The 12,225-nt window shown below is 42.4% G+C and overlaps 1 protein-coding gene across 2 annotated transcripts in view; it reads left to right on the forward strand.

Annotated features, from left to right (window-relative positions):
* Nucleotides 1-12,225, forward strand: part of galk1 (galactokinase 1) — a 50,244-nt gene that overhangs the window by 8,860 nt on the left and 29,159 nt on the right. For both annotated transcript variants that reach the window (XM_063030729.1, XM_063030731.1), the window contains exons 3-4: nucleotides 5,377-5,493; nucleotides 7,834-7,969. In XM_063030729.1, the coding sequence (XP_062886799.1) occupies nucleotides 5,377-5,493; nucleotides 7,834-7,969 (253 nt within the window). The remainder of the gene's footprint in view (nucleotides 1-5,376; nucleotides 5,494-7,833; nucleotides 7,970-12,225) is intronic.

Below are 12,225 nucleotides of genomic sequence, written 5' to 3' on the forward strand. Positions count from 1 at the left end.
CTCTTGTACTAGACTCCCCCATCATGGGAAACAACTTTGCCACATCTACTCTGTCCATGCCTTTCAACATTCGTAATGTTTCTATGAGGTCTCCCCTCATTCTTCTAAACTCCAAGGAATACAGTCCAAGAGTGGACAAACGTTTCTCATATGTTAATCCTCTCATTCCCGGAATCATTCTAGTGAATCTTCTCTGTACCCTCTCCAATGTCAGCACATCCTTTCTTAAATAAGGAGACCAAAACTGCCCACAGTACTCCAAGTGAGGTCTCACCAGCACCTTATAGAGCCTCAACATCACATCCCTGCTCCTATACTCTATTCCTCTAGAAATGAATACCAACATTGCATTCGCCTTCTTCACTACCGACTCAACCTGGAGGTTAACTTTAAGGGTATCCTGTACAAGGACTCCCAAGTCCCGTTGCATCTCAGAACTTTGAATTCTTTCCCCATTTAAATAATAGTCTGCCCGTTTATTTTTTCTGCCTTAGTGCGTAACCATACACTTTCCAACATTGTACTTCATTTGCCACTTCTCTGCCCATTCTTCCAATCTATCCAAGTCTGTCTGCAGACTTTCCGTTTCCTCAGCACTACCAGCCCCTCCACCTATCTTCGTATCGTCAGCAAACTTAGCCACAAAGCTATCTATTCCATAATCCAAATCGTTGATGTACAATGTAAAAAGAAGCGGCCCCAACACTGACCCCTGTGGAAAACCATTGGTAACTGGAGGATGAAGTAAAGAGCTCATTGGTGAAAGAGGTACAGGGGTGGTGAAAGGGGATTTTGATAGGAGAGGATAGAAGGCCATGGAAAAAAGAAAAGGGGGGAGCAGCAGAGGGAGGTGATGGGCAGGGAAGGAGATAAGGTGAGCGGAGGGGGAGGTGAAGTGTTGGGGGTCATTACCGGAAGTTCGAGAAATCAATGTCATGCCATCAGGTCGGAGGCTACCCAGATAGAATATGAGATGTTGTTCCTCCAACCTGAGTGTGGCCTCATCGTCACTTCCTTGAACTAAGCACAGAAGGTTACATGCTCAGTGCTGGAGGATGTGTTTAATGTAAATGGATTGACATGAACATGTGTAACAAAATACTTTGAGAATTGATTTCTTGTTCTTTCCTGAGTTAGCATCAAGAGGTACTGGGAAACAAAGGAGGCAGTTTATATGTGTTGAAGGTTATAGGAAATTACTAATTGGAGTTATATAAATAAAATACTAAAAAAAGTAAAGAAAAAACAAAATAATACTTATCATCCAATCACTGAGCTGATTCATATAATGGCAGAGAGTACTTACTACATTGTTTCTCCCCCTTCTTGATCCAGAAACTAGCTCCCAAGGTGCTGCCATACCCTCTAAGCTGCAGCCCAATCTTGCAGTGCTCCCTTCTCGCCTTCTGAAATGTTGACTCTGCTTTTCTGTGAAGGGTGGTATTTCCTGTATTTTATTTCAGATTTCCAGTACCTGCAGTTGTTCATTTCATTTTGCTTTACTTGAGGAATGGATGGAATTCAAAACCCGATAGTTCAGGGAATGACTTGGTAGTATAACATAGATGCCTCAGCAGATACACTCAAGGGAGAACAGAATCAGATGAAGCATGGTGTGGTTGATGAAAGATTAAAAGGCGATCTTGTCGAGAATAAACACCTGCAGTTCATTCAGTTCCACCAATTACCACCCCCATGTCTTTATATCAGTTTATCATTCAATCCAGATGCAGAGTTACCATCCAAAATATTGACTCTCTCTAATCATTCCCCTTTCTCTAACCCTTTATCTCTTTCACCAATCAACTTCCCAGCTCTTAGCTTCATCCCTCTTACTTCCCCATTCCACTTATTACCTACCACCTTGTCCTACTTCCTCCCCTCCCTCACCTTATTGCTCTGACTTCTCATCTTTTTATCAAGTCTTAGCCCAAAATATTGACTGTTTACTCTTTTCTGTAGATGCTGCCTGGCCTGCTGAGTTCCTCCAGCATTTTGTGTGTGTTGCGTTGACTGTCTATCCCTTTGTATCTACAGATGCTGCTTGACCTGTGTCCTACCAACTGTTTGCTTTCCATATCAGTATTAACTAGTCAAACTGGATGGTTTAGTTCTGTGCTGGAAATGCTATTGAATATTATTTGTACAAGAAAGGCACTTGCTTTAATCGTATTTATGTAAATTGGTTTATTACCCAAGATACAGTGAAAAACTTGTCTTGCATACAGTCCATCTGTACCTTTCATTACAACAGTGCATTGAGGTGGTTCAAAGTAGAAGTTACAATTACAGAGAAAGGCATTGCAGGCGAACAGGAAGGTGCGCAGCTGTATTGGGGTAGATTGTGAGGCCAAGTCCATCTCGGCACACTATAGGACTTTTCAATAGATCTATAACAGCCGGATAAAAGTCGTGCTTGAACCTCGTGGTAGGTGCTTTCAGGGTTTCTTTTGTTCTGCCCAGTGGGACAGGGGAGAAGAGAGAATACCTGGGGAGGGTGGGGTTTTGATTATGTTTGCTGTTTACCACAGCAGCATGAAGTGTAGACAGAGCTCATGGAGGGGAAGCTCTTTTCCACGATGTGCTCAGTTGTGTCCACAACTTTCAGTTGCACTATTGTGTATACACATTTCTCAGTGCAGTTATGGTGTGGGTGTGATCCCAGCACTGTGCCACAGCTAGATCATACTGAATCAAGGTTTTGAGTACTCTACGTATTTTCTGCATAACTTCAACTGTCAATTGCACTTGATAAAATGTAAGTAAAAGCGATAAAAGGAAGGACTAATTAATCTTTTAATCACGATGTTGATTACAGGAAGGATATGTGTATACATAACAAGCTTTCAGGTGATTGAAATATATCACAACTCAGCCCTGACCACCCTTAAACTAAGTTCGTAATCATACAACAACAATTACTGGAATGATGGAGGCCATTTGACCTGTCAACTTCTAGTAGAGCAATCCCTTTCTCGCTCCCCATCCTTTTGTTGTGAGAGATTCATTAAAGTAGTGTGGGCAGACTGAGGCAGCGTTTAATTACCCATCCCTGGTTGCCCTTGAGAAGGAGGGTGATCTGCCTTCTTTAACCACTGTGACCCTTTTTTTTAGGCATCCATTAGTCTTGCGAGACCATGGATCTGCGCCTGGAAAATCTTCACTCTCCAGGGCACAGGCCTGGGCAAGGTTGTATGGAAGACCGGCAGTTTCCCATGCTGCAAGTCTCCCCCTCCACGACACCAATGTTGTCCAAGGGAAGGGCGAGGGCCGATACAGCTTGGCACCGGTGTCGTCGCAGAGCACTGTGTGGTTAAGTGCCTTGCTCAAGGACACAACACGCTGCCTCAGCTGGGGATCGAACTCACAACCTTCAGATCACTAGTCCAGTGCCTTAACCACTTGGCCACGTGCCCACTGGTAACCCTTTTAAGGTGTGGGTATACCCGCAATATTGTTAGAGTGTTCCAGAATTTTGACCCAGCAACAGTAAAGGAACGGCGATATATTTCCAAGTTTTGGATGGTGTGTACCTTGGAGGGCAACTTCCAGGTGGTAGTGAAGGGCTTTTGTTGCTCTTGACCTTCTAACTTCTTGAGTTTGAAAGGTGTCATCCATGGTGCCTCCTGCTACGATTGCTGCTACTATGTGTCAGTAGTGGAGTGAATGATTGTGGATGGGGTGCTTATTAAGTGAGCTGCTATGTCCTGTATAGTTCAAGCTGAGGTTTATTGTCACAGGCGTGTACACACGGAGCGTAAATGCCCTGAAAATGAGCTTTTTGTAGCTGCAGCACTCCCTGTATCAAGCTCCTTGAGCGTCATTGAAGCTTTACTCATCTGGTCAAATGGAGGATATTTCATCAGACTCCCTACTTGATCCTTGTAGATAGTGGACAGGAGGTGAGTTACTTGATGCAAGATCCTAGGCTCTGACCTTTTGTAGCCACATTATATGTAAACCTATTCTAGTTCTGCTTCTGGTCATTTGGTAAACCTGCACCCACCCCACTGCCAGCCAGGATATCAATGGTGGGGGTTTCAGCGATGGTAATGACTTAGAATGTGAGGAGAGAATGGCTGGATTTTTTTTACTGTTGGATATTGACACTGCCTGGAACTTGTGTGGTGTGAAGGTAACTTGCCACCTATCAGCCCAGGACTGGATATTGACACTGCCTGGAACTTGTTTGGTGTGAAGGTAACTTGCCACCTATCAGCCCAGGCCTGGATATTGACACTGCCTGGAACTTGTGTGGTGTGAAGGTAACTTGCCACCTATCAGCCCAGGCCTGGATATTGTCCAGGTGCTGCAGCACTTGGTAGTGGAGCACTCTTCCATATCTGAGGAGTTGTGACTGGTGCTGAAGGTCAGTGCACACCCCTTCTGATCCTGTGATTGCAGGAAGGTCACAGATGAAGCTACTGAGTATGGTTGGGCCCAGGACTACCCAGGTAAGTGTGAGGTGGTTCGTTTTGGGAGGTCAAATATGATGGCAGAGTATAGGATTAATGGCAAGACTCTTGGCAGTGTGGAGGATGAGAGGGATCTTGGGGTCCGAGTCTATAGGACACTCAAAGCTGCTGCGCAGGTTGACTCTGTGGTTAAGAAGGCGTACGGTGTACTGGCCTTCATCAACCATGGGTTTGAATTCAAGAGCCGAGAGGTAATGTTGCAGCTGTGTAGGACCCTGGTCAGAATCCACGGAGTGTTGTGCTCATTTCTGTTCAACTCACTACTGGAAGGATGTGGAAGCCGTAGAAAGGGTGCAGAGGAGATTTACAAGGAGGTTGCCTGGATTGGGGAGAATGCCTTATGAAAGTAGGTTGAGTGAATTCGGCCTTTTCTCCTTGGAGCGACGGAGGATGAGAGGTGACCTGATAGAGGTGTATAAGATGATGAGAGGCATTGATCGTGTGGATAGTCAGAGGCTTTTTCCCAGGGCTGAAATGGCTAACATGAGAGGGCACAGTTTTAAGGTGCTTGGAAGTAGGTACAGACGAGATGTCAGGGGTAAGTTCTTTACGCAGAGTGCGTGGAATGGGCTGCTGGCGACGGTGGTGGAGGCAGATATGATAGGGTCTTTTAAGAGACTTGGATAGGTACATGGAGCTTAGAAAAATAAAGGGCTGTGGGTAACCCTAGGTAATTTCTAAAGTAAGCACATGTTCCGTACAGCATTGTAGGCCAAAGGGCCTGTATTGTGCTGTAGGTTTTCTGTGTTTCTAACACCCTGAGGAGCAGAGATGTCCTGTGGTTGACGAGATTGTTGCAGATAAACCAAAAACGCAATGTCCATCAAGTTTTATTTAACTGCAGCTTGTGTTGCTTTTTGCACCACTTGTAAGTTTGTTCTTTGTTGTGTCCATGTTGCAGGCTCACTCACTGGCTTCAAAGCAGTAGCAGCAAGTAACGTTCCATTGGGTGGGGGGCTTTCCAGTTCCGCATCCTTGGAAGTGGCCTTCTACACATTCCTGCAACAGATTTGTCCAGGTGAGTATGCAGAGCTGCTTTGTGAATGTTGGGGCCTTCGACACAACCTTACTGTCTTTTCACTTGCAGAGATGAATAATACTTAAGGTCACTGTCTACCTTACTCTAATTGTTGAGTTTGACTGCCGGAGTTCTTTAAACAGCCTCTCATTTCCTCAATGAACTTCCTGATCAGTCAACACTAATTTCTGAACTTCCCAGTATCCAACCAGATTTTGCAATGGATTGTGCAGTTTTCTAACGATAAGTTATTGCTAGTGCTATCTGGACTAGAGGTCATGCCTCCAAAATCCACCAAAAAATGTGTGAAATTGAATTGAGGATATGTGCTGTCAGGAAAATGACTGGGAAACCAGTGCTTGCTGTCGTGCACTTATTCTTCTGACAGCATCTCAGTTTAAAAGTTTTCATCTTTGTTTTGAAGCCTGCTCAGGAGCACAGTACTGTCGTGGTACAGTGGTGGGCAGCAGTTAAGCTACCAAAGCCCCAAATTCAAATCCAGCTTATTTGGATAGAATTTTAATTTGGGTATTTACAAATGATGACAAGAGCTCCACTGGATTGTTTGAAAAGACAGTCTGGTTTACTAATGCACCTCAGGAGGAAATCTATCATCCTTTCCTAAGAATCTGAATTATCACTGACTTGTATAATGTGAAATCTGTTGTTTTGCACCAGCAGTACACTGCAGAGATGTAAAATTTACTATAAGTTACAAAAACAAATAGTGGAAAAAGGGAGGGGAAGAAGCTGTATCTGAATTGTTGGATGTTCCTGTTCCTGTTCTGCCGTTTGCAACTCTAGAGTCATTCCATTCGTTGTCTCTGATTACGAGTGGGCAATAATGCCTTAATCCTTAAAAGTAAATTTATTTTTTAAAAAAATTCACTCATGATCATATTAAATGCTAGGGCAGGCTTGAAAGGCCAGGTGCCTTATTCATACTGTCCTCCTGTCTTCGCCCAAAGCTGCAACATAATTGCAGTCAATCTAATTGCTTGGTCTCCTGCTAAACAGACCCAAGCATAAAATCTAGACTGACTGCCCTGTGTTCTTAGAGATTCTGCTCTTTCATTAGATAATTTTTATTTAACTTGCAAATACTGGATATTTGAAATAGAAACAAAAATATGTTTGAAGCACTTAGCTAGTCAGGCAGAATCTGTGGAGAGTGAAGCAAGTGCTGATGTTGTAAGTTCAAGATACTTCATTGGAACTGGGCAAAGCCAGCGTGAGTTGAACTGTTTGCATTCTCCAGATAGCCACCTGTTTAACAGCTGAACGAGGGTGGTAAATGAGAGGAAATGAATAAAGGAACCATCATAGTCATAGTCATACTTTATTGATCCTGGGGGACATCGGATTTTCGTTACAGTTGCACCATAAATAATAAATAGTAATAGAACCATAAATAATTAAATAGTAATATGTAAATTATGCCAGGGAATAAGTCCAGGACCAGCCTATTGGCTCAGGGTGTCTGATCCCTCCAAGGGAGGAGTTGTAAAGTTTGATGGCCACAGGCAGCAATGACTTCTTATGACACTCTGCGTTGCATCTCGGTGGACATGTTAAACAACAACCATGTTAAACCTGTGGACTGCAGGTCAAAGTTGCTGCTGAATCTGAAGCTAATAGTTGACCGATTAGTGGGTGTCTGTGGAGAAGTTAATAATATTACAGACAAATAATCTTTGACAGAACCAGACAGTTATAATGAAAAATGACTTGCCTACAATTGTTATATTTGCTGTGGACTCCAGAGAGCTGCAGTATTCCCAGATTTAAAACAAGATGCTATTCTTCAAACTTGTGTTGGGCTTTGTTTATAAAATGCAGGAGGGAACAGCTGGCTAGGTATGTGGGAGTGTGGGATGGAGGCTTCATCCTATCATGCACATTCCTTTTGTACTGTCCATCCCAACCTCATCCTCTCTGCTACTCCAAACTGATTTGATTTTCTCTTCTCCCTCCTCCCCAGTTCTGTTGAAAGGTCTTTCATCCAAAGTGTAAATTCTGTTTCTGTCTCTACATGTGCCTTCTGACCTGCTGAATATTTCCAGCATTTTCTGTTTTTATTTCACTTTAAATGCAGCCTTATCAATAGCCACATCCAAGGAAAGTACCAAGCTGCTGCTTTCAGAGAGCACTAATGTATTCTCTAATGTGGACTTTGGTAAATGGGGCCTTTGGTCTTGGGTTGAGTGTGTGAAATGTGCACTACTGAACACTATATGAGTAGAGAAGATAGTATGATCTGCCAAGACAAAAGAAACATCATCTTGGTATACTCTGCACCATCTATGAGCCTGACCTACATTTTGAATTTCTGACCATCAGATGATGGGGATTTGGTGCAGAAGGCACTGATTTGCCAGAAAGCAGAGCACACTTTTGCTTCTATGCCCTGTGGAATCATGGACCAATTCATCTCAGTGATGGGGGAAGCCGGTCATGCCTTACTGATCGACTGCAGGTGAGCAGAGAAAGCCCTTCTACCCAGGTCGTCTGTGGCCTCTGATCAGTGGCCGCGGTGCTGGAGCACTAGTGGGTTAATGTTCCATCCTAGTGATGGAGCACAAAAATCTGGCATTCCAAGATTGAGAACTATCAGATGTTTGAGTGGACAATGAAGCCAGGTACACTAGCTCATTATTTTTCTTTTTTTGCTCTCTTTTTGCATTACTTGTATATATATATTTCTTATTATAACTTATAGTTTAAAAAATGACTTATTACAATGTACTGCTGCCGCAAAACTACATATCTCACAAAGTATGCCAGTGATCCTCATAGAGGGATCAGAAATGGAGAGAGTGAGCAATTTCAAGTTCCTGGTGTCAAGATCACTGAAGACCTCACCTGGTCACAACATATCAATGCAGCTATAAAGAAGGCAAGACAACAGCTATATTTCATTAGGAGTTTAAAGAGATTTGGTTTGTCACCTGAAATACTCAAACTTGTACTGTGGAGAGCATTCTGACAGGCTGTATCACTGTCTGGTATGGGGTGGGGGGAGCTTACTGCACAGGACTGAAAGAAGCTACAGAAAGTTGTAGAATTAGTCAGCTCCATCTTGGGTACTAGTCTTCGTAGCTTCTTCAGGGAGCGGTGCCTCAGAAAGGCGGCATCCATTATTAAGAACCCCCATCACCTGGGGAATGCCCTTTTCTCACTGTTACCATCAGGGAGGAGGTACAGAGGCCTGAAGGCACACACTCAGTGATTCAGGAACAGCTTCTTCCCTTCTGCCATATGATTCCTAAATGGACATTGAACCCTTGGACACTACCTCACTTTTTTATATTATTTCTGTTTTGCACTATTTTAATTAACTATTTAATATATATATACACTTTTACTTTTCCTCTTTCTATATTATGCATTGCATTGAACTGCTGCCAAGTTAAAAATTTGAAGAAACATGCTGGTGATTTTTAAGAAACCTGATTCTGATACACTGTCAGATATTTTGCCCTTCACACAACAATAAAATAAAGCTTTTAATTGATATAAAATATTCAATAATGTTATTTCAAAGAGGATCTGAGGAGATTCCTTGGTCAGCATATCCTGAATTAACATTACAAGCTGATTTGATTATTACTGTTTGTGACGAAAATTGATTGTTTTACTTCCTACATTGCACCAACAATTACACTTAACATATTGCAGCTGACAAATCCCCCAGAGCTCCAGAACACCAGGCTGCAGAGCAGTAACATGTTAAGGATGATTTTCCCCTAGTGTTTCTTGTTAGAGCTAGGCTTGCGTATATAATGCAGGATAATGTGGACACTGCCATAAGCAGGTCTCTTTAAGGGTGGGTCACGGAGGAAATATCTCCTGACTCAGTGTGACTTCACTTTTGTATAGGTTTTTAAAAATTCAGGAGTAGTGCCTCCCTTAAACATTTAACACCATTTCTGGGGTTTGCAACAGAGAATTTAGCTCATCAAGATTGTGCTGCTCCCTAAGTCTTACGTTGTGACCTCACTCAAGCACCACTAGTAACAGCCTGCCCCTTGCTAGGATGTTATCTTAGTGTGTATGTACAGTTCCTTTCTGGTACCTGAGCTGACATGTGACAGCTGCTTAGAGCCTCAACAGCTAATTGAATGATGTGGAATTGAGTCATAGTTTCAGGTCATCAACCCAACTCATAACTGTTTCTATCGTCACTACCTATTCTTAGAAATCTCACAACTCACCTGCAATAAAACAGAAAATGCTGGAAGTGTTCAGTAGTTCAGGCAAAGGAAGATTAGATCTGTCAATGGGAACACCCATCTTCTCGTCATCTCTTCCCTCTAAACTCCTTGGCGTGAATTTGAAGTCTGCTATGATCAAACAAGCACCCTTATATAAGTGTCTTTTCAAAAGCAAGATGACGTTAAAAAAAGAATTAAGAATCCATTTAAATGTTTTAAAGCCCACAAAAATATCCCCAAACCAGACCGTGTCTCTTTTCATCCTGTCACCTGTAAGGGTGGCATTTCTTTTTCTCAGTTTCTCCATTTTATTTCCAGTCCCTGCTGCTGAAACCCATCACCATAGCATGATATTACCTCCACCATATTTTACAGTAGGGATGGTGTTACCTGGCTGATGCACAGTATTAGATTTATGCCACACATACTGCTTAAAAAAGCCTGTAAAAGCTTTGCAAAGTGTTACTTAAAAGGTGCTGTAAAGATATGGAAGAAGCTCTTGTGCTTGGATGAGACTTAAACATTCATCCTGTAAAGTATTGTGGAGGTAGCATCATGCTATGGGAATGCTTTTCAGCAGCAGGGACTTGAAGTCTGGTCAGGATTGATGAAAAGATGAATACAGAGAGATCCTGGATAAAACCTGCTAGCCTCTGCCAGAAAGCTTAAACTGGGGAGGAAGTTCATCTTTCAGCGGGACACCAACCCAAAGCACACTGTCAGAGCTACCGTGGAGTGGCCTTAAGTGAAGAAAATTGATGTCCCTGAGTGGCCCAGTCAGAGTCCTGGCCGTAACCTGATTGACCATATATGACAAGACCTCAGGATTGCTGTCCACTGCCCCTCCCCAGCTGACCTGGCACAACTTAAGCAATTTTGCAAGAAGGAATGGGCAAATCTTGCTCCATCACATTGTGTAAGGCTAATAGAGATTTATCCAAAAAGACTTCTGACTGTAATAGCTCTGAGGGGCAATTGAACTACATAAGTACTGAGCATACAGGATGAATACTTCTGAATTCCTATTTCAATTTTTAAGTTTTTAGCTTTACAGTTTCCCCTGTTTTGGGGCTCTGCTGTGAAAAATGGAGCATGAGATTCGCAAGTAAAAATTCTCAGTTGAATTAATCAAATTCCCTGGTTGTAACAAATAGTTGGGAGCTGGATATTTTTAAAGGCACTGTATTTTCCCCTCCTCTATCTATTTATCCTTTTTCCATTGATCATTTGGCAGGTCTTACTTCACCTCTTATACGGCCTATCTCCCCTCTATCTCTCAGTTCAGATGAAGGGTCTCTATCTGAAAGGTCAACTATTTTTCTCCACGGATGCTGCAAGATACGCGGAAGTCTTTCAGCATTTATTTTGTTGTTTCTGAAAACTTTAAATATTCTTATTGACATTGTCTTGATGGAGCATAGAAGCATAGAAAACCTACCGCGTAATACAGGCCCTTCGGCCCACAAATTTGTGCTGAACATGTCCCTACCTTAGAAATTACTAGACTTCCCCATAGACCTCTATTTTTTTAAGCTCCATGTCTGTCTGTCTAGGTACCATATCCGATGCAGACTTTGACCATGGTTTTCCCTATGGATCTATCCTTCGTTTTTTGGATGACTTCTATTTCCTCGATGTATAGCCACCTGGCTATGCTTTTGATGTACATAAGCCAAGGTCTTCCTCTGGGTTTACTCCCCTCAATCTTTCCAGAGAGTATGAGTTTTTCTAGTTCATCTTTCCGCATGATGTGTCCTAGGAATCTGAGTTGTCTTTGTCTTATTGTTGGTATGAGCGATTGAACTGCTTGGGCTCTTCTGAGAACTTCTTCATTTGATGTGTGTGTGGTCCATGATATTTTTAACATTCTCCTGTAAAACCATAATTCAGCTGCTTCTAGTCTCTTTTCCATTGCTGGAGAAATGGTCCAGCATTCACTTCCATAAGTCAGGATAGAATAAATGTAGCACTGCAGTATTCTGTTTTTAGTGTACGTGCTCATCCTTCTGTCTGTTAATATGGTCTTCATCTTTTGGAAAGCTTCTTTCACCATTGCTATTCTGTATTTGATATCTGTGTCACACCTGCCATTACTTGTTATTAGGCTGCCAAGATATTTGAATTTGTTGACTTGTTTGATGTTTGTATTTCCGATCTTGATCACACATTGTGGGATGTTTGTCTTTCTGGAGGTGACCATGCTTTCTGTCTTCTTGGTGTTGATTGAGAGGCTTCTGTGATTACTTTCTGCTGCCGCTATAGTGAGTAGTTCTTGAAGTTTTGTTTCTGAGTCAGCTATTAGTACAGTGTCATCAGCATATCTGATGTTATTTATATTATGGCCTCTTTTTGTGAATCCTTTGATGTCTTTGATACTTCTCAAGATATTTTCACTATACAGGTTGAATAAGTCTGGCGAAAAGACACAACTTTGCCTGACTCCTGTCATGATATTCATGAGCTCCATGTACCTATCTAAAAATCTTTTAAAAGACCCTATCATATCCGCCTACACCAC

The sequence above is a fragment of the Mobula hypostoma genome, chromosome 22 (assembly GCF_963921235.1).
Source record: "Mobula hypostoma chromosome 22, sMobHyp1.1, whole genome shotgun sequence".
NCBI lineage: Eukaryota > Metazoa > Chordata > Chondrichthyes > Myliobatiformes > Myliobatidae > Mobula > Mobula hypostoma.